Here is a 19,606-nt window from a genome sequence, read left to right as displayed (position 1 = left end):
TTTTTTTTTTTTTTTTTTTTTTTTTTTTTTTTTGTGACATTAGAAATTTATTATCCTTAGAAATCCAAAAGAAATTTATAATAAATTTCTACAAAAATTCAAGATATCCGCTTGACAATTAGTTGGTTTTCTGCTAACAATTATCTAAACATTACAAATCCAACTAATTGTCAAGTGGAGAGGATATTAATTATTTCCACAAAAAATTCAAGATATTAATTTTGCGTCTATCATGTTTAGGATATGTGAGGGTGTTAAAGATGGCACTTTCACAAATCCAATAGGAGCCAATACCTAGTCTTTGTTTGTAATAAACCATTGTAGACTTAAAATATTCAAGAATAATACTAAATTTTTAACAAGAAAAAAAAAAATAAATATCATTTTAAAAGAAAAAGCTAATCACATAAAATAATACAAAGTCACATTTTATCATTATTCAAAGTTTCCATCAGTATTTCAGAGAAATATTTGACTGAGAAAAAAAAAGAAATTTGTTTTTGACTGATTCTGATACTAATCCTCTTTTCCTAATAGATTTCAATGAGTCACATTAAGCATTCAGAGTTTAACTGATTTTTGTCAGCTCTTTTCTTGGCATCTCATAATTATTTTAGAGGACTATTAACCCTTTTTATCCTCTCACAATTTATGAATGGCCCTTTCGAAAATTAAGAAACTTTTTGCTTTTGATGATGATATGGACAAAGCATAATTAATGGTTTTTGTTGGTCAAGACTCAAGCGTGTTTTCTCTGAATGAATAATTTTTCCTTTTTTTTTTTGGTTTTTTTCCATTTATAAGGTACTAATTTTGTCTAATTTAACATTTTAGTTTCCAATGTGTCATTATTATTTACGATAAATTTCCACAGAAAGCGTTTTTTGACATCTTTGTGAGCCAAATTTTGTGGACAAAACTTGTGTTCTTCTGCAACTTAACGAGGTATCATTACTGAGATTCTTGTTCTCTAGAATTCTACCAAAAAAAACTTCAGAACCTATATAGTCTTTGCTACAATCTAGTGGTCATTAAGTAATTTTTTGAATTGAAAGATAATATACATTGCAAATTTGCAACTGCACAGAGATATGGCAGGAAGAAGCTGCAGCTTAGATACGCGTGGACTTGAGTCCACAGATCTTAGAATAGCTTTTTATGAAATGAAGGAAGATGTGGAGAGGCTAGAGGGAGAGTTGGATACTGAAAGAGAAGCTACTGCTTCGTCAGTGAGCGAAGCCATGTCCATGATACGTAGGCTTCAAGGCGAGAAGGCGACCCTTGCTATGGAAGCTAGCCAGTACAAGAGAATGGTTGAGGAGAGAATGTCTCTAGCTGAGTTGTCGCTGGAGCTTTTGGAGGATCTGAATTACCAGAAAGATGTTGAAATCAAGAATCTTGAGTGTGAATTACATGCCTACAGATGTAAGCTTACGAGCTTGGGATGTAACGGACTTGATGAGGACTATGTGAGATTTTGCGATAGGTCTCAAACGCCGTCTCCTGAATCGATTATGACATTTCCTGTTGAGAAGGGAGTTATAGAGCAGAGCTTGGATTCAAGAAGGGATAAGGAGAAGGACAAAGATTTGTATTGGGAGGAGATCAAGAAGCTGGATGAGCAATTGAAAGAGCTTAAGGTTTTTCGAGATTCTTTAAGAGATCAGTGCAATACTTTGAAGCAGGAGGCTGAAACTAAGAATGGAGAAAAGGGTTTGTTGCGTAAACCTGATTTGTCGGTGAAAAAGATGTCCAAGAATTCATCAAAACAGAGAAGAGATCGAAGCGTCAAAAGAGATCATGCGCGGGGGAGTTGTTCTGCAAACGATGCAGAGTATCAGGCCGAGCTGCATCAGTTGAAAGAGAGAGTAGAGCTGCTTGAGCGGGAAAAATGCAACGCAGAGCCAGCTCAAGCTATTGTAGTAAAGCAAGAAAATATGAATCTGCAGCGAAAATCAGAAGAAGAGTTAAGTTCTGTGCAATCTACAATGTTTGGTTATGACTCATCTACTGTTTCTGTTCAAGAGGTATGTTAAAAATCAACTTCTTTCAATAAATTTTATTTAGTACTTTAAGTGCTAACAAAGTCTTGGCATGTCTATTTTGAAACAGGCTATGCTTTACTTCTGGCTATAAGACACGCCTTCTTGAGATGACGAGGGCGAGTATTCAGACGTTTGAGAATCTTATAGTGTGTTATTGAGATTAGTTAAGGCGTGAGGTACTTGAATTTGTTTTTTTTTTAGCTTGAAGTAAGATCCATATCTTCTGTAAAGTTTGAGTCTTTGAGAAAACAAATCTTCTTCTATTTCTAGATATTTCATTGTTTTAATTATACTTGTTCATAGTTTGGTGGACAAAAAAAAATGACGAAATAAGAGAACCATGAAAGTGAAATTTACCAACCTGAAGAGTTTTGTGGGTGCTTTGTCATTTCAGCACCAAAGAAAATCTTAAACCTCACAGTCACCAATCTTAGATTGTCTATACATAATCCTAAGCAAATAGCTAAAAGCCTTTCTTTGATTGGTTGCGATAAGAACTAAATTTAGATGATAGCCAGCCAGATAAGGTCACCAGTAGCTATCAGAACAAACTTTTTCTAGTTCTGTCTCTAAGCATAATCTTTTCTCATGGTTATTCGTCATCATAGCTCTTAACATTCTAAGGCCTAATCCGAAAAGTATTCCTTTCACCATCTCAAAACCTTTTCTTCATTGGCACGATACAACTAAGTCTATAAACCATTTGTGTCACTATCAAATAGAGGCAGCATTTTCAGTTTACCACAACTTTGTGATTACTCATATTCTCTGTTGGATGTCACACTCAAGAAGCATATCTCATCTCTTTTACGGACTTATACCGTCCTCCTTGTGTGCGCATCCGAATTTGCTATGCTCTTGAAGATTATTAATTGTTTGATCTTTTTACTCTTTTGCACCTACCTCATTATCACTTCTAGCTTGTCCTATAGCATCTTCTTTTGCCCGTTACTATCGTTAGGCAAAAACTATGATGTTTCTACAGAAACTACTTGAGAAGTTAAAAGATAAAAATATGAAGCTTCAATCAATAACGCTCAAATCCTTTTGTCAAACAAATAAAAAAGTTTGAAATTTTACGTATTCTTTTGCTGCGAAATCTAACTCGGCATAAGGAAATGTCTGAAGATGTAAATAATGTATCAAAAAGATTGTTTTTGCTTTTGTTTCTTGGCTCATCACTTCTTTCTAAGATGGCAGGTTGACATTTGTCGATGTTGATGCCACCCATTAATTCTTACTTAATTTAGAAATATTAAACTAATAACGGACTAATGATCAACACACAGTGGAGAGATTAATTAAGCAGACATCAGCTTCCACTTACAATATAATTCTCTGCTACAAATTTTGTATTTTAATCTCTATTAGTTAGGCACAAAAAGATTTTGATAAGATAATAATGTACTGGAAGAGTAGGAGAAGCTTCATTGCTAGATTCATAGCACGCACATAAGATATGATCATGATTACAGAAAACACACCTACTCTTTTCATTTAAAACTATCAACCAATGAATGTTAAATAGAAGATTTGGTTGGATGATTTTTAAAATGAAGAAGACATCCAAACAATCTAACTTTTATTTTCTTAAAAAAATCAATTTAACTCAAGAATCCAAGAAAAGAATGTAAAAAGAATGAATACAATTATCAAAACTCTCTGAAATATTGATTCATCAGAAAACCATCATGAACTAGCTTCTCCTTGTGTTTCTTGAGATGAAATATGAAAAAGAGAAGGACAAGCAAAGAGATACTCTTTAAGCCGTCCCATCTCATGTGCAACATCTAGCATGTCAGGCCTAGTTGAAGGATTGTATTGAGTACATATCAATCCCAACTCAATCATTTCCATTATGACTTCTCTCCATAGCATTTCACATCTCTCTGGTTTCCCCTGCGGTTTCCATCTGATCAACGCTTGTTCGATGATTCCCTCTAGAGAATTCGGGTAATGCGACTTCATAAACTCATGTAAGCTTGATCCTTCATTGACAAGAACATCTGTTGGTCGCCTTCCGCTCACAATCTCTAGCAGGAGAACCCCAAAACTGTACACATCTCCATGTGTCGATGCACGTTTCCCCATTCCATATTCTGATATATAATAACGAATCATTTAGTTTAGAGACTAATGAGACTACTAAGTGGAATTTTAATAATGTTTTGAGAATTGTGTACCTGGTGCAATGTAACCGACTGAACCGCATAACAATCCATCTGGTGATCCAAATGACACTGAATCATCCGTAGAAACTGTTTCTTCAACGCCTTGAACAAATCTTGAAATCCCGAAATCTGTAACCAGAGCGGTCATTTCATCGTCAAGAAGGATATTGCTTGGTTTGAGATCACAGTGAACAACTTTGACAGGTGAATAGTGATGCAAGTAAGCTATTCCTTCCGCGACATCGCTGCATATGTTCACCAACTGAATCAGATCCAAGTTCTTGCTCGAGTACTCTCCCGGATATAAGTGCCTTTCCAAGCTTCCATTTGGCATCAGTGGCAGAACAAGAGCCTTGAAACCAGGTTTGCTGCATGTTGTGATGATCTTGATCAAGTTCCTGTGCTTTGTTCTCTTCAAGATCTGACACTCTCTTTTAAAACTCCCCGAGAACTCCACTGCGGTCTTTGGATCGAGTACTTTAACTGCGATCTTAGTGTTGTTCCTGAGAACTCCCTTGTAAACATGACCAAACCTCCCTGAACCAATCAAGCTTGAAGCATTGAAACCTCCAGTTGCTGCTATGAGCTGCTGATACGATATTCTTGGGTACTTCGGGTCATTTCGGTTCTGTTTTTCCTCGTCTTCTACCTCTTCTTTGTCGTACACTGTTAGATTTTTTCCAAATCTTGATCTCTGAACCAGAGGATACCCAAAAACACACAGGAAAGGAGTTGCAATCAACGATAACAGAACCGGTAGAAGAACAGAAGTGTACTTGTGTTTCTTCTTGCAGGGCTGCATCCCTTTTATAGAACCACACAAGAGAGTATCTCCAAGAAAAGATTCACTCGTCAGCTTAGAGAATGATCCTTTATCAGATACGTTCCCATAGAACAAGTTGAAGGAGAAATTCAAGTTCTTGAGAGTCGAAGACTGTTGAAAAGAAGGCGGTATAGCTCCAGTTAATCTGTTTAAAGACACATCTAGCTCTTTTAGATATGGCAATTGGCCTATTGATGTTGGAAGCGTACCGAATAAACCATTTCTTGAAAGATTCAGATGCTCTAATGCAATGCAGCTTCCGAGCTGAGGTGGAATCTTCCCTGAGAGTTTGTTGGAAGACAGATCAATGGAGAGAACCATATCCATTTTGCTTAGCTCCAAAGGTATTCCCCCGCTTAACTGGTTGCTAGAGAGGTTGAGATACAGCTTCAGGTTTCTGAGATTGGAGACAACTTCAACTGGAATCTTCCCTGAGAGGTTGTTGTGAGAGAGATCAAGAATCTCAAGATTGATACACTTGCCGAGGCTTTGAGGTACCGTACCAGAGAGATGGTTTCCGTACAGTAAAAGTCTTCTCAGCTGAGAAAGGTTAGCGAAACTATCCGGGATTGAACCAGAGAGCTTGTTTCTAGAAACATCAAGAAGACCAAGACTAGGTATATCCCCAAGCTCCATGGGAATTTCGCCGGTTAAGAGATTATTAGAGAGATAAACCCTTTCAAGCTTGTTTAACTTACAAAGCTCTCGTGGTATAGGACCAGTCAAGAGGTTACTCGACAAGTTTAGAAGGGTTAGGTTCAAAAGGTTTGATATCTCCGGAGGTATAGAGCCATGGATACGGTTTTGATCAAGATGAATCTGCACTAGATTAACAGAGAGGTGCCTTATGGAAGAAGAAATCTCTCCTCCAAGACTGTTTCCGGCTAACTCGAGCTCTTGTAGGTCAGGTGAATTGGCTAGAGAGGCGAAAAAAGTTTCGAGGTTGGTGTTGTTGTTGTGGCTAACGAAATGGTTATAAGAAAGGTAAAGAAACTGAAGTTGTGGCATCTTGCTTATGACTTGAGAAGGTAACTCTCCGGTTAACAGATTTGACTCCAAATCCATCCATTTGAGATTTGTAGAGTTTGATAGAGAAGACGGTACAGTCCCGACGAGCTTGTTGGACCAGAGGAGAAGAAACCGAAGCTCTTTGAGATGACATTCTTTCTTTAGAGGTATTTCTCCGGTTAAAGAATTGTTAGAAAGGTCTACGTATTGGAGAGATAAAGAAGAACCATTGCAAAAGAGCTGAACCGGGATTGAACCAGTTAACCGGTTGCTTCCAAGATCAAGATACACAAGACGGTTAAGCGAACCAAGCTCTTGGGGAATGTTTTCTTGTAAGAGATTCTCAGAGAGGCTTAGCTGCTTCAAGGTTTTATGCAATGAGCCTATCTCTTGTGGGATTTTTCCAACGAAGAAGTTTCTCGAGAGATCAAGAACCGTTAAAGCGGTTAGGTTGGCGATCGACGGCGAGATGACACCGCTGAGATCTCTACCGCTGATGTCGAGCTCGATTACTCGAGTGCTCTCTTTGTTACACTTCACACCAGACCATTTACAAACATCAACAGAAGAAGAAGTAGAAACTGAAACCCAACTGCTTAGAGAGTTATGAGGATCTGAAACAATGAACGATTTGAAAGAAAGCAAAGAGGCTCGATCAGTTTTTAATAACACATGATCGTTCTCTTTAGAAGCAAGAACGGTCATAACAGTGATCAAGAACGAGATAAACAACAAAGAACAAGAACCCATCTTGTTTTTTTGTTTTGTTTTGTATTGTAGGTGTAGTTTAATTGAGACAACAAAGAAACAAAAATGGTGTTTGACTATACACACTTATGTATATGTTATACAATCGAAGAGAGACAGTATCTCTTTTATAGTTTCTGCCTAACTAACGTTTAAAGAAGAAAACGAAACGTTTACAATTTTAACGTTTGGACTTTGGCGCCTATGATGTTTGACTTGTAAAGTCAACCAATGAGATGTGAACGCGTCTGTAACTTGTCTCGGCCACGTCATTTAATCGTTTTATAAATGCCGTGTGGTTAACTTTTTTTTCGTGAAGGTGTGTGTTAATCTTTTTGTATAGTGGTGGTGTATATGTCAGCATTAAAAACTAGCTTAAGGCCTAACTCCATCATGTGTTTTTGAGTTTTCTTTTTTTTTTATATTGGAAAAAGTATATACTAGATTATAGATTAGACTAAATAGTCACGTTTGTGATACTTATTGGGTTTGGGAGTGAGATTAGTAGGTGATGCGTTAAAATAATAGTGAAATATCATAATAATCTACAGGGGTGGTGTATTCTCAACAACGTCCGATGTGGCATCCATGTTGAGCATAGTATATATCAAATTGGTGAGTAACATGATGATTATTATTAGACAACAAAAAAAAAAGAAAAAGTTAAGAAATAGGAATATGGCTTGGTTGTGTTTTATGATTTGGGTATTTAAGCACTGATGTTTATGGTACGGTCACATAAGATAAATTAATTAACCTAGCCCACCACACCAATGCGACTAGCTACCTTCTTGTTTTTTTATATCCATGGTGTTACCTTATAGATTAAATAAGTGGTTGCAACTTGTTGCTCCAGTATCGAATTTGTGATTTTGTTAATCATCACAATTTGGTCCGTCTCGTACGCGGACACCATCATATTTTATCTCAATTTTGTTAAACACTGTTCTTCTTGGTCAATTTTCAAAGCCTATTCATTTTAGCCGTATAAGTTGAGCTAAATTCTTATATAGGGCATCGACGTTACAAATTAAAGAAGTATGGTTAGTGCAATACAAGACAAGCGATGCAACAAATGTTAAATGTAGAGATTAATAAGTGCAATATGAGTAAAATAGTTACACTATTAGCCTTTGATTTATTTTTTAGCACTCTAAAGTGCTCCAAATAATTTGTTTTACATAAAATTGTGAAAAAATCACAATCGAAGAATTTATTGGAATTTCTATCAAATCCTAACTGGCATAATAATATATATTTTTCAAAATCATGCAATGCCTTATTGATTACATAATCTTCGTGTAAGTTGTCCAGCTTTTTATATTCAGTTTTAAAAAAATTCATAGTGTAGAGATTCCTCAGCTTCTGGCAAAACAATCGTTACTTTAAAGAAAACAAGTACTATGTTGATGCTCCATGAACAGTCTCGAGATGTTATTGAGCGTTCGTTCAAATTCTCTTCATATTATAACCTTAGTCTTATATATGCCAGCATTCATGTTGGTGATCAATCGCGATAGACACATCATGTTTTAGACATTAAAAAAAAAAAAAAAAAGATTGAAAAACGGTCTCAAACTTACAAACTTGCTTTTTTTTTTTTTTGGTCTGTGGTACAGTTTTAGTCTATTTAATTTTATTCCCAAGTTTTTGACGGTGGTTAGTTCTATGTGAAACTTGCATCATCAATTTGAAATTTTCTTGTTATCTTTACTGGGTTTAATTCTTCTTCACAAACTATACATGTTGCTCATGAACAACGGCTATGCTGTATCTTTCTAACCACTCTAACTGGTAAGTTCTTTGGTTTATCTGATCCCATCAATTATATAGTTGGTTTTCTATATGGTTACGAAAAGATAGAAATCTCTTGTGTAGTGATGGTGCTGGTGCCACAACAGTGTTGTCATCAAAATTTTCACGTTGTTGCACCTATTCCTGAAATTCAGATTCTATATGGTTTAAAACCAATTGGTTTTATAAATTCATACTTAGATGATTAATTGGGTATATCTTCAGACATATTTTAGGAGTTAAGTTCAGTAATCATGAAAACTCATGCACCATCACCATTATCAAATGAGAGAATCCCGAAGAACGCTATTTGGTTAAATAAATTAATTTATTTAAATGTAATCAGTTTTATTTTTGGTTTAAATGGTTATGGTTGGACCGGTAAACAGTAAACTGATACTAACTATCATGGTTATGGTTTAGTTTTGAATGTTTAAAGTTTAGTTTGATTTTGTGTTATTTTTTGGAAAAATATATTTTACTGTTATTTTAGATATATGAAATTAAACTAATAAAATGCTATTTTTGTAGAAATATATTTTAGTGATATTTCTTCAAATAACTAACCTCAGTGATTAGTTCCTCTTCTCCAGAGTTTTTCAATTGATTTTAATTACCATGTGGATACTTAACCATTTGTTATTGCTATATAAAATAAGTTTTCATTTATAAAGATTTTTATCTTAGAATAATATTTATATTACATGTATAGTATTCTTAATAACATAAAAGTAAATAAAATAAAATGTTTGTTTTTTGAATATCTTATAAATCATTCTAGAATTCTAATGTGATTTTTTATTTTTGACATATTTGGGGGAAATATAAAATATCTCTATAGTGGAAAAAAAAAAACAAAAGAGTAGAGGTTTTAGAGAGGTTTGTTGGATTGTTTTTGTTGCTCACAAACACACAAAAAAAAAAGGTTTCTTTCTCTTCTTCAAATGTTCATAAGAAGACGACCAATACCTTATCCTTTACTATCTCCTCCTTCCTTCCATGGCTTCCGCTGCGGCGGCTTCTCCTTCTCTCTCCTTAAACCAAACCTCTCATTTCCAACACCAAACTTCCCTCTTCACCTGGCTTAAACCTCCTTCCTCCTCCGCCCTCTTCCGCAGCAAAACCCTTCCTTTCTTCGAACGCCACTCACTTCCGATTTCAGCTTCCTCTTCTTCTTCCTCCTCTTCTACTTCTCTCTCTGTTCACGAGAAACCCATTTCGAATTCCGTCCATTTCCACGGCAATCTCATCGAGAGCTTCGAGAATCAGGACTCCTCATACGCCGGAACCATTAAAGGAGCAAGCTTGGTTGAGGAGCTTGAGAATCCGGTAGAAAGGAATGGGCTTTCTGGTCGGAGGAGGCTGTTTATGCAAGACCCACCATGGATCTCTGCTTTGTTTCTCAAGGGTTTGAGTAAAATGGTTGATCAGACTGTTAAAATCGAGCACAAAGACATCGATAAGAGGAAGTTTGATTCCTTGAGGAGACGTCAAGTGAAGGAAGAGACTGAAGCTTGGGAGAAGATGGTTGATGAGTACAGAGATTTGGAGAAGGAGATGTGTGAGAAGAATCTAGCTCCCAATTTGCCTTATGTGAAACATATGTTCTTAGGGTGGTTTCAACCCTTGAAAGATGTGATTGAGAGAGAGCAGAAGCTGCAGAAGAACAAGAGCAAGAAGGTTAGAGCAGCTTATGCGCCTCATATTGAGCTTTTGCCTGCTGACAAAATGGCGGTTATTGTGATGCATAAGATGATGGGTTTGGTTATGTCCGGACATGAAGATGGGTGTATCCAAGTTGTTCAAGCTGCTGTCAGTATTGGCATAGCTATTGAGCAGGAGGTATGAATGAATGAATTAGTCAGTTTAGTTTAATGAAGAAATGATGTACTGAGTTGTTGTGGTTTTGGTTGATCTCTTAGGTGAGGATTCACAATTTCTTGAAGAGAACTCGGAAGAACAATGCAGGGGACTCACAAGAGGAATTGAAAGAAAAGCAATTGCTTAGGAAACGTGTTAATAGTTTGATTCGTAGGAAAAGGATCATTGATGCACTAAAAGTTGTGAAAAGTGAAGGTACCAAACCATGGGGGCGAGCTACACAAGCTAAGGTCTGTGAGCGTTTTAAACACTTTTGAGTGAAATTGATTATCTTTGTCTTCGATATTAAATTTTTTAATCTTTGTTGTTGTACTCGTATCCATTTTCAGCTTGGAAGCCGTCTGCTAGAACTATTGATTGAAACAGCTTATGTACAACCTCCTCTTACCCAGTCAGGAGACTCTATACCCGAGTTTCGACCTGCATTCAGACACACGTTTAAAACCGTGACCAAATATCCAGGGTGAGAAAGAATCAACGAAATGCATTTTCATTGTCGTACCAGTTTGATGAGTACCTATTACATTTCTGTCTCTGTCTTATACTCATCTAAGAAAATTTGGACTTTGTAGGTCAAAGCTGGTGAGGAGATATGGAGTTATTGAATGTGACTCGCTTCTCCTTGCAGGACTGGATAAGTCTGTGAGTTAAAAAACGTTTTTTTTTTTCTGATTTAAAGCTATTCTGTTCATGAGCTTTTAGGTGATCTTTTATTGTTATTGTCTCATGCAGGCTAAGCATATGTTAATTCCTTATGTTCCGATGTTAGTGCCACCAAAGAGATGGAAAGGGTATGCTTTGAAAAACTCTTTCTTCTTTGGCTCTAGATTTTATCCCCATACGTACGATTGATGCTCTTTAATTGAGAACCTCATGCCCACACATTATTTATAGCCATGCGTTTCTGGCACTTACGTATGCAAATGCTGTGTCATTTTCTTCAGATATGACAAGGGTGGTTACTTGTTTTTACCTTCCTATATCATGCGTACTCATGGATCCAAAAAGCAGCAAGATGCACTTAGAGATATTAGTTACAAGACTGCTCATAGAGTATTTGAGGTACATTGGTATTATTGATCTTGTAAATTATGTTTTGTTGTTGCTGTCTGGTAATGTTTTACGTAAAAATTTATATTCCAAAATTTAATTTGAACAGGCATTGGATACACTTGGGAACACCAAGTGGAGGGTAAATAGGAAAATACTTGATGTGGTGGAAAGGCTCTGGGCTGATGGAGGCAACATCGCAGGCTTAGTTAATCGTGAAGACGTAAGTCACTAAAAATGTTATTGGATTTCTGCTATTTTACCTTTCAGGGTTTCATTTCGAGTGTCAATTTCATCTACAGAGTTATAGGTTTTAGTGGTATGTGTCTGATGAATTCTGTTCTCTTTCTTGTTTATTTACTTAGGTTCCCATACCAGAGAAACCATCCTCTGAGGATCCAGATGAAATCCAAGCCTGGAAATGGAGTGTTCGAAAGGCCAACAAGATTAACAGAGAGAGGCATTCTCTAAGATGTGATGTTGAGCTCAAACTTTCTGTAAGAAATGCATTCTTGCTGCTTACAACATTTTGTTCCATCTTCACTTAACTAGCAAAAGATTCGGACTAAAAATTATCAATTCAGGTGGCTAGAAAAATGAAAGACGAGGAAGGATTCTACTACCCTCACAATCTTGACTTCAGGGGACGTGCATACCCAATGCATCCTCATCTGAATCATCTGAGTTCTGATCTTTGCCGTGGAACCCTGGAGTTTGCTGAAGGACGACCACTTGGAAAGTCAGGCTTGCATTGGCTGAAAATACATTTAGCAAACCTCTATGCAGGTGGTGTTGAAAAGCTCTCACATGATGCGCGTCTGGCTTTTGTGGAAAACCATTTGGATGATATAATGGATTCAGCTGAAAATACTATACATGGAAAACGATGGTGGTTAAAGGCTGAAGACCCGTTTCAGTGTTTAGCTGCATGTGTTATTCTGACACAAGCCTTGAAAAGCCCTTCACCTTATTCAGTAATTTCTCATTTGCCTATTCATCAGGTAAGCACCGTAAACTTGTATCCAAAGTTATTCTACTCTTTGTTGTTTACTTGACACTTGTTTTCTCTGGAAGATTCTAGGTTGGGAATTCAGTAGGCTGTTTATTTTCCCTGTTGTATAAGTTTTTAATTATTTTCACCAGATGTGATCTTTCCATTGGGCTGTGAATCGACTATGCTATACGTTTTCAGTTAACTAAAATTCTTAATCAACACTTTTTCCTTGAATAATTTCTATGTGCAGGATGGGTCGTGCAATGGTCTACAGCATTATGCAGCTTTAGGAAGAGATAGTGTAGGCTCTCTTGTGAACATTTCTATCTTGCTTTTTGTCTTATTTGGCGTAATTTTCAATCTCATATAGTTCTCTTCTTGTAATATGGCTTCTCTCAGTTTGAAGCTGCGGCAGTTAATCTAGTTGCAGGAGACAAACCAGCTGATGTCTATTCTGAGATTTCACGGAGGTATCATATCAGCTTTTTATGGAGTGGCTGTGAATTCATTTATTCGAGTTGGAATCATGTCAAGCGTAGTTTCTTATGGTTTTCCTCTCTGTCTCTCTTTCTCACTCGTCTCGTCTTCGCTTGTGCTGAGATAGAGTCCATGAAATAATGAAGAAGGACAGCAGTAAGGATCCTGAGTCAAACCCAACCGCCGCATTGGCAAAGATCCTTATCACTCAAGTGAGTCTCTATGGTTTTTGATTGAACATAATGCCACGGCAAAAGTTCTTCCCAATGATGCTATGTTCTCTTCTGATTTCAGGTCGACAGAAAGCTGGTAAAGCAGACGGTAATGACGTCAGTATATGGTGTCACCTATGTTGGAGCGCGTGAACAAATAAAAAGAAGATTAGAAGAGAAAGGTGTTATCACTGACGAGAGAATGTTATTTGCTGCTGCTTGCTATTCTGCAAAAGTAAGAAGAATAGTAGCATTCTCGCAAATACTAGTTACTTTGTTTCTAGTTATGAACTAATCTTATGCTTGAAACATTTCTCCTCAGGTGACCCTAGCTGCTCTTGGAGAAATATTTGAAGCGGCACGTGCCATTATGAGTTGGCTTGGTGATTGTGCAAAGGTGTGGTCTTGTAGTATGTTTGTTAACTCTACTCTTTTATGTTTAGTAAATGAGAGACCTAATAGTGTTTTCTTTTTCAACTTTACAGATAATTGCATCCGATAATCATCCAGTGCGATGGATCACCCCTCTTGGGCTCCCTGTTGTGCAACCCTATTGCAGAAGTGAAAGACATCTGGTAAGAATCCTTCATGTAAACTACAAATCATCCCATTGTGGGAGCCAATAATTTTGACTGTTGGTATCAAATAAGACTACTATGGTTGCAGATAAGAACATCTCTTCAGGTTTTGGCTCTTCAGCGAGAGGGTAACACGGTAAAGCCTATTTTGTTCCTTTATTTGTGAGCACTGAGCAAATTTCACTTTTATGATCCCGTAGACTTAAATACTTGTAATTTCAGGTGGATGTTAGGAAACAAAGAACTGCGTTTCCTCCAAATTTTGTGCACTCACTGGACGGCACTCACATGATGATGACTGCTGTCGCATGTCGAGAGGCTGGCCTAAACTTTGCAGGTTAGTCCTGTTAATACAGCTGATGGCTTGCCAACCCAAAAAAAGATGGAACATCTATTTATTCAAAGCCTCGGTTTTGCAGGTGTGCATGACTCCTACTGGACCCATGCGTGTGATGTTGACACAATGAACAGAATACTTAGGGAGAAATTTGTTGAGCTTTACAACACACCAATCCTTGAAGATGTAAGTATTCAATAACTCTTTGGTTAGAAGCTTAGGACTGAATGCCTGACTTTCTTTTCCTGCACATCTGCTGCCAAAGCAAAAGATTGTGGTAACCATCAGATGGTTTCCAAATCGTATGTGAAATTTTTCCCCAGCTTTACTGAATCAAGGGTTCATGGTTTTTCTTGTAAATTACCAACTTTTAGTTCTATACTTCTACGATCACAGAAAAATCAAGAAACAAAGCATTCTTTATAGAATATCAACATTGTGAATTCTAGTTAAACTTCTTTCTCTAACTGGATTTAGGATTTGAGTTGAAGTGTTTGTACGAATTACAGCCTTGATTGTCTTGTTGACATTGTTGTGTTCTTGATACAGTTGCTCCAAAGTTTCCAAGATGCATACCCGAATCTCGTGTTTCCTCCAGTACCGAAGAGAGGGGATTTTGATTTAAAGGAAGTGCTCAAATCACAGTACTTCTTCAACTGAGTCCAGCACACCACGAAAACGGAGCAACTCAGGGATCTTTCTTTGGTGGCCTGTAGATAACATCCACCACCTCAAAACGACATGGAAAGAACCAGAAATGTGCACGGAAGGCGGCTGCTACTGCAACACACTTAAGAGATAAGATTCTGACATAAATAATCTTGCAGCAGAGGCATTCAGAGAAACCTACTTAGATAAATTTTGGCATCATTGAAGAAGTTTCTAGCTCAGAAGGTAGGTCCTAGACAATCTTGAATAATGGATGCAAGGCATGAGTCACTGCATCAAGCTTGTTTTTGTGTTTTTTGTTCGGGATAAGATTAGGATTAGAGTTTTGTTGTATTTGTCATTCGTAGTGTTGATGTACAGAGAGAGACTTCATATACAAATCAAGAACACAAAAACAGAAGGGTACTAGTGTTGTAGTGAGTTACCTCTGTGTGATCTTGTAGCCAACTTTTTTTTGTCAAACAATGAAACAAATCTATTTAAATGCCCATGAATCAGTAATATACTAATATATAGCTCTGACTGTGACTGTGCCTGACATTTCCATTTCCAAATTATTTTTCTTAAAACTGAACCAATTCAAACCAAAAAACCAAGACTGAATTTCAAATGATGATGTTACTCAAAAAAAAAAAAAAAAAAAAAAATTTTTGGGTAAAGATCTGTTTGGGCTAAAACTAAATAATCATTCCCAAAGCCCATTTATTATAACTACGATCTGCTAAGGTTAAGCGATTTTAGGGTTTTGCCTCTTCCCACAAGCAGTTTAGGGCTTCTGTCTGTCTCTCTCGACACTCTCCAGTACCAACCTCAACCATGGCGGAGCAGGTTTCTAATCTCTCTCTCATTGTCAATTTATAAAGTTTCTTAATTTCTATGCAATTGCGATTATAATGTTGGATTCATTCATGTGTTGCAGACGGAGAAGGCGTTTTTGAAGCAACCAAAGGTCTTCTTGAGGTGAAACATTTTACGAAAAAGATACATCTTTTGTTTTGATCTACAGTTAGTTCTTAGAGTGTCTTCTCTTATGCGATTTATTATTGTGTTTTTTTTTTTTAATTCAGTTCGAAGAAATCTGGTAAAGGCAAGAGACCTGGTAAGGGAGGTAATCGTTTCTGGAAGAACATTGGTCTTGGTTTCAAGACTCCAAGAGAAGCTACTGAAGGTAGACAATTTTTCTTTTGAATTCTCGACGTATGATGTGTTAAAAGCTTGTGTTTTTGTTTAGATTATGTCGTAATTTGGATTAAAGGTCATCTCTTTTTACACTCTGCATTGGTGCTTACATTGTTTAGTTATATGTGTGTGTAGTAGTAGTAGAAGATAACATGTTTCATGTTTGTGAACTTTGTATAGGTGCATACATTGACAAGAAATGTCCCTTTACTGGCACGGTTTCTATTAGAGGTCGTATCTTAGCAGGAACATGTCACAGTGCGAAAATGCAGAGGACAATCATTGTTCGGAGGAACTATCTTCATTTTGTTAAGAAGTATCAGAGGTGAATAAAAAAAGATCTTTACTTTTAGTGTTACCACAATGTTTAAGAATAGTCTTTAACATTGACATTATCATTAGGTATGAGAAGCGGCATTCGAACATCCCTGCTCACGTCTCACCGTGTTTCCGTGTCAAAGAAGGAGATCATGTGATCATTGGGCAATGCAGGTGAGAACAGTAGCGAATTATCTTCAACTCATTAGAATCTCTCTGTGATATAGATTACCGTTGGCTTAAATGTTGTTTAAATGTGATCATATGGCATCTATGTACTGATGTAGAATACCATTGGTTTAAATGTTGGTTTCAGACCTTTGTCAAAGACGGTGAGGTTTAATGTCCTTAAGGTCATTCCAGCTGGGAGTTCTGCTATAGGGAAGAAAGCATTCACTGGAGTGTAGAGACTTCTTAAGTTGTTGGGATCGATCCTTGAGAGGATTTTGATTTTCATATCGTCTAAGAAAGATGTCTGTTTTTTTTTGTTTGTGTTAGCTTCAAACATTACTTTCTCTCTTACAAATATCATTATATAAGAATGATCTTATGTTTGTCTATGTTTCTTCTAAAATATTAGATTCATGTGTTAGCTTAGGAATCAAACACAATAAATTTATGGTAAATGTGCCGTCTTAAGTCCAGATCAGAAGACATTAGACTGAAATGGGGTCAAAACAGAGTATTAAACTATGAACCCACACGGAAATGTGTTTGGTTAACCAAAATGGTATTCATAATTTGGTCAAAGTCCCAAATCGATTTACTTTTATTAGATTTTGCCAAGTCTTTGTTTTCTTCATCACTTTTGGAATGACCAAAGACGTGTCTTCTATATGTCTGTGGCCTTTGAATCTTTGCCTTGCAACTCATTAGCCCGAGAACCAAAAAATCATCTTGATCCCATGAAGGTTGTTGCCTTGTGGTAAACCATGCTGTTGATGTTACAAGCGGAGAGGGTCATAGAATCCCAAGAAGAGAATGAGGAGATAAGAAGTGAAACACCAGACAAATGTGTTTATTTCACTATTAGTTCGACTTATATGTAGTTTCACTTGGACATAAAGCCCAAAGCAATCTCATGTTCATCAAATCCCAATCCAAACTCTGTCAAAAGGCAAATGTGTTGTCTTGTGTAGAACCCATTTTTTGGGATCAGCAAAGAAGACGAGCTTAGAGGGTGAAAGCTATATTAAAAGTTTTGTTAATGTTTCAAACAAAATGGCTTTTAGAAAACGCCATCACAAAAGCTTTTCTTTACAAGGATTCATCATTAAACACACAAAACGTTCCTCCAAATCCTTACGAACAAGAGCACAAATTCTCTTGCTCACCAAGAAAGATAAATTTGATTTACAGCTACTTGTTCAAGATCCCTAGAACAGGAACTTTTCAGTTTTACTATCTACTAATCTTCTTCTGAAATTTTGAACAAGACCTTTGGGAGGGATGTGATCGGGGGAAGGTGTCCCAACAAATCACTGAAGGAGTCTTTCCTTGACATGCCCTGTAGTGGCTTGCTGCTTGAAGCAAGATCAACAACTCTTTTGCCTCCTTCGGTATCAGAAGTTTCAATATTGAGCTGCGAGTTTGCAGCAGACTGCAAGAGGTTGCAGAAAGAATTGACCTTAGACATGACAGACTTCTCATCTGATGTGTCGGGTAAGGTGTCACTTAGCAGAAACTGTTTCATTTCCTCAAACTCTTGGTTGTTCTCACAACCTTGATCCAATAGTGTAAGGAAATCGTTCATCGAGAAAGATTGGGGTAGGCCAGGCACTTTTATCTGACTCCAACCGTTTTTGTTCCTCGAATTAACAGACGAACCAACTCCTTCAATTGCATGAGCATCCATCACTAAACATAAATAACAGACCTAATGAGCACAATAGAAGAGAAATGAATATGATAGATAGTGAAAACAAAACACAATATACCTGAGCTAGGAGATAGTGCATCATGAGAGAGAGACACATGTTCTGATGATGACTGAGCTCCAACAGGAGATGCCATATTATAAGATCCAGACATGGAGGGATCCTCAAATATAGATGTTCTTGAATCAAAGAACGGTGAGGCCAAATTTATCTCTGGCTGTCGACTTAGACAGAACAGGCGATGATCACATTGGACAAGCTTCTCGAAATGTTTGTCTAATATCCCTGGGGGACACTGCAGGAAATGTTTCCTACCATATCAAAAAGATACATAAACCATCGTCAGTTGGAGTCATAACATATAAGTTCTATAGTTAGGACACAAGAAAGACATGTTGTTACCTGTTCATGCTGGCATGACCATCAGTAAAATCTGACGTCGGCAGCCACGTAGTATGCTTTCTAGGCAGCGGATTAATTTCCCTGAAAAACAACGGCCGCCTAGCCAGCTGAAACAGAACAAGATCATAAATAAAAACCATTGGTTGGTACATTTGAAGACAGTTGGATGAAACAATCACGAAAGAAGCCATTTTATACCACGATGGACAGCGTTCCAGGTTCATCTTCAGGCAAATTAGCCTTGAGAGACATAATATCAGACCACTGAATCTCAATCTTGCTCTTAAGACCTTGTTCCAACACTTCCCATACAAGTTTATGTTTTGCAAAGTAGCATTTCGCCACCAAATCACCATCATGCATTGCCTTATACTACAAACAAAAAAGTCAAACTCAGACACCAAAAAAAAAAAAACCATGAAACATAAAAACTCCAATTAAAATTCGAAGACTCACCTCCCATTGACCAATCCTAAGAACCGTAGCATGAAAATTAGAAGCTTTAAGCTTCTCAACGGTTCCAACACCAAAACCAAAACCAAAACTCTCTTTCTTAACACAACTAGTTTCCGACTTTGTGTCGTCACCACTTTGAGAAATCCTCATCTGAATCAGTTCTAGGAAAGAAGGGCTCTTTCTTAAACTCAACCCCAAAGGACTTGGCTCCTCAAGTAAGTTAAACTTAGATACCCCTGTTCCATTGCTCCATAGCTAATTCCATTTCAAACCCATCAATAAAAATCAAAACTTTCAAAATAAAATTACAAAACGTAATCTAGTTGCATAGAAACATAAGAAATCAAAAGTTTTGTAACAGATGATCAAAACCTTAGTTCGTTTGTAGAGAGGAGCATATTCATCTTCAAGAGAATCTTCAACGATCTCTAACTTCACAGGAAACTTCGAAGATTGTCGTCTCATCATCATTTCAACCATTCAATCAAAATCACAGAAACTTCAGTGAATCTATTGGAAGAATCTTATAAGAAGAAGAGTAACGAGTTTTTGATTTGAAGATCTAAAGAAAAGGACGCGATTGAAGTG

At 37.0% G+C, this 19,606-nt stretch overlaps 5 protein-coding genes across 8 annotated transcripts; 3 read left to right on the top strand and 2 right to left on the bottom strand.

Annotated features, from left to right (window-relative positions):
* On the top strand, nucleotides 700–2,318 carry LOC104702933 (probable myosin-binding protein 5). 2 transcript variants are annotated; one of them, XM_010418858.2, is made up of 3 exons: nucleotides 701–945; nucleotides 1,088–2,027; nucleotides 2,113–2,318. In XM_010418858.2, the coding sequence occupies exons 2-3, from the start codon at nucleotides 1,092–1,094 to the stop codon at nucleotides 2,134–2,136; spliced, it is 960 nt and encodes a 319-aa protein (XP_010417160.1). In that variant the 5' UTR covers nucleotides 701–945; nucleotides 1,088–1,091; the 3' UTR covers nucleotides 2,137–2,318. The 2 variants fall into 2 exon arrangements, with proteins under 2 accessions (XP_010417159.1, XP_010417160.1); XM_010418857.2 differs by having other exon boundaries at nucleotides 700–2,027.
* Nucleotides 3,611–6,832, bottom strand: LOC104702932 (putative leucine-rich repeat receptor-like serine/threonine-protein kinase At2g24130). Its single transcript, XM_010418856.1, has 2 exons — nucleotides 4,229–6,832; nucleotides 3,611–4,144 (listed from the first exon to the last, which is right to left on the bottom strand). The coding sequence occupies exons 1-2, from the start codon at nucleotides 6,795–6,797 to the stop codon at nucleotides 3,735–3,737; spliced, it is 2,979 nt and encodes a 992-aa protein (XP_010417158.1). The 5' UTR covers nucleotides 6,798–6,832; the 3' UTR covers nucleotides 3,611–3,734.
* On the top strand, nucleotides 9,479–15,295 carry LOC104702930 (DNA-directed RNA polymerase 3, chloroplastic). Of its 2 annotated transcripts, XM_010418854.2 has the most exons (19): nucleotides 9,480–10,430; nucleotides 10,511–10,699; nucleotides 10,799–10,932; nucleotides 11,042–11,111; nucleotides 11,202–11,260; nucleotides 11,414–11,531; nucleotides 11,629–11,742; nucleotides 11,885–12,016; nucleotides 12,104–12,520; nucleotides 12,764–12,814; nucleotides 12,913–12,983; nucleotides 13,118–13,202; nucleotides 13,285–13,437; nucleotides 13,525–13,599; nucleotides 13,688–13,777; nucleotides 13,869–13,916; nucleotides 14,003–14,117; nucleotides 14,200–14,303; nucleotides 14,667–15,295. In XM_010418854.2, exons 1-19 carry the CDS (start codon nucleotides 9,588–9,590, stop codon nucleotides 14,775–14,777), a joined length of 2,979 nt encoding a protein of 992 aa, XP_010417156.1. In that variant the 5' UTR covers nucleotides 9,480–9,587; the 3' UTR covers nucleotides 14,778–15,295. The 2 variants fall into 2 exon arrangements, with proteins under 2 accessions (XP_010417157.1, XP_010417156.1); XM_010418855.2 differs by lacking the exons at nucleotides 14,200–14,303; nucleotides 14,667–15,295 and having other exon boundaries at nucleotides 9,479–10,430; nucleotides 13,853–13,916.
* Nucleotides 15,506–16,843, top strand: LOC104702929 (40S ribosomal protein S11-3). 2 transcript variants are annotated; one of them, XM_010418853.2, is made up of 6 exons: nucleotides 15,506–15,614; nucleotides 15,706–15,746; nucleotides 15,854–15,954; nucleotides 16,146–16,290; nucleotides 16,368–16,437; nucleotides 16,600–16,843. In XM_010418853.2, the coding sequence occupies exons 1-6, from the start codon at nucleotides 15,603–15,605 to the stop codon at nucleotides 16,624–16,626; spliced, it is 396 nt and encodes a 131-aa protein (XP_010417155.1). In that variant the 5' UTR covers nucleotides 15,506–15,602; the 3' UTR covers nucleotides 16,627–16,843. The 2 variants fall into 2 exon arrangements, with proteins under 2 accessions (XP_010417155.1, XP_010417154.1); XM_010418852.2 differs by having other exon boundaries at nucleotides 16,368–16,457.
* LOC104702928 lies at nucleotides 17,460–19,606 on the bottom strand. The gene is made up of 6 exons (XM_010418851.1): nucleotides 19,391–19,606; nucleotides 19,019–19,273; nucleotides 18,761–18,934; nucleotides 18,563–18,669; nucleotides 18,221–18,471; nucleotides 17,460–18,140 (listed from the first exon to the last, which is right to left on the bottom strand). The coding sequence occupies exons 1-6, from the start codon at nucleotides 19,496–19,498 to the stop codon at nucleotides 17,692–17,694; spliced, it is 1,344 nt and encodes a 447-aa protein (XP_010417153.1). The 5' UTR covers nucleotides 19,499–19,606; the 3' UTR covers nucleotides 17,460–17,691.

Source organism: Camelina sativa, chromosome 7, assembly GCF_000633955.1.
Source record: "Camelina sativa cultivar DH55 chromosome 7, Cs, whole genome shotgun sequence".
Taxonomy (NCBI): Eukaryota; Viridiplantae; Streptophyta; class Magnoliopsida; order Brassicales; family Brassicaceae; genus Camelina; species Camelina sativa.
Note: the sequence above shows the minus strand (reverse complement) of the source record. Positions and strands in the feature narration are given on the sequence as shown.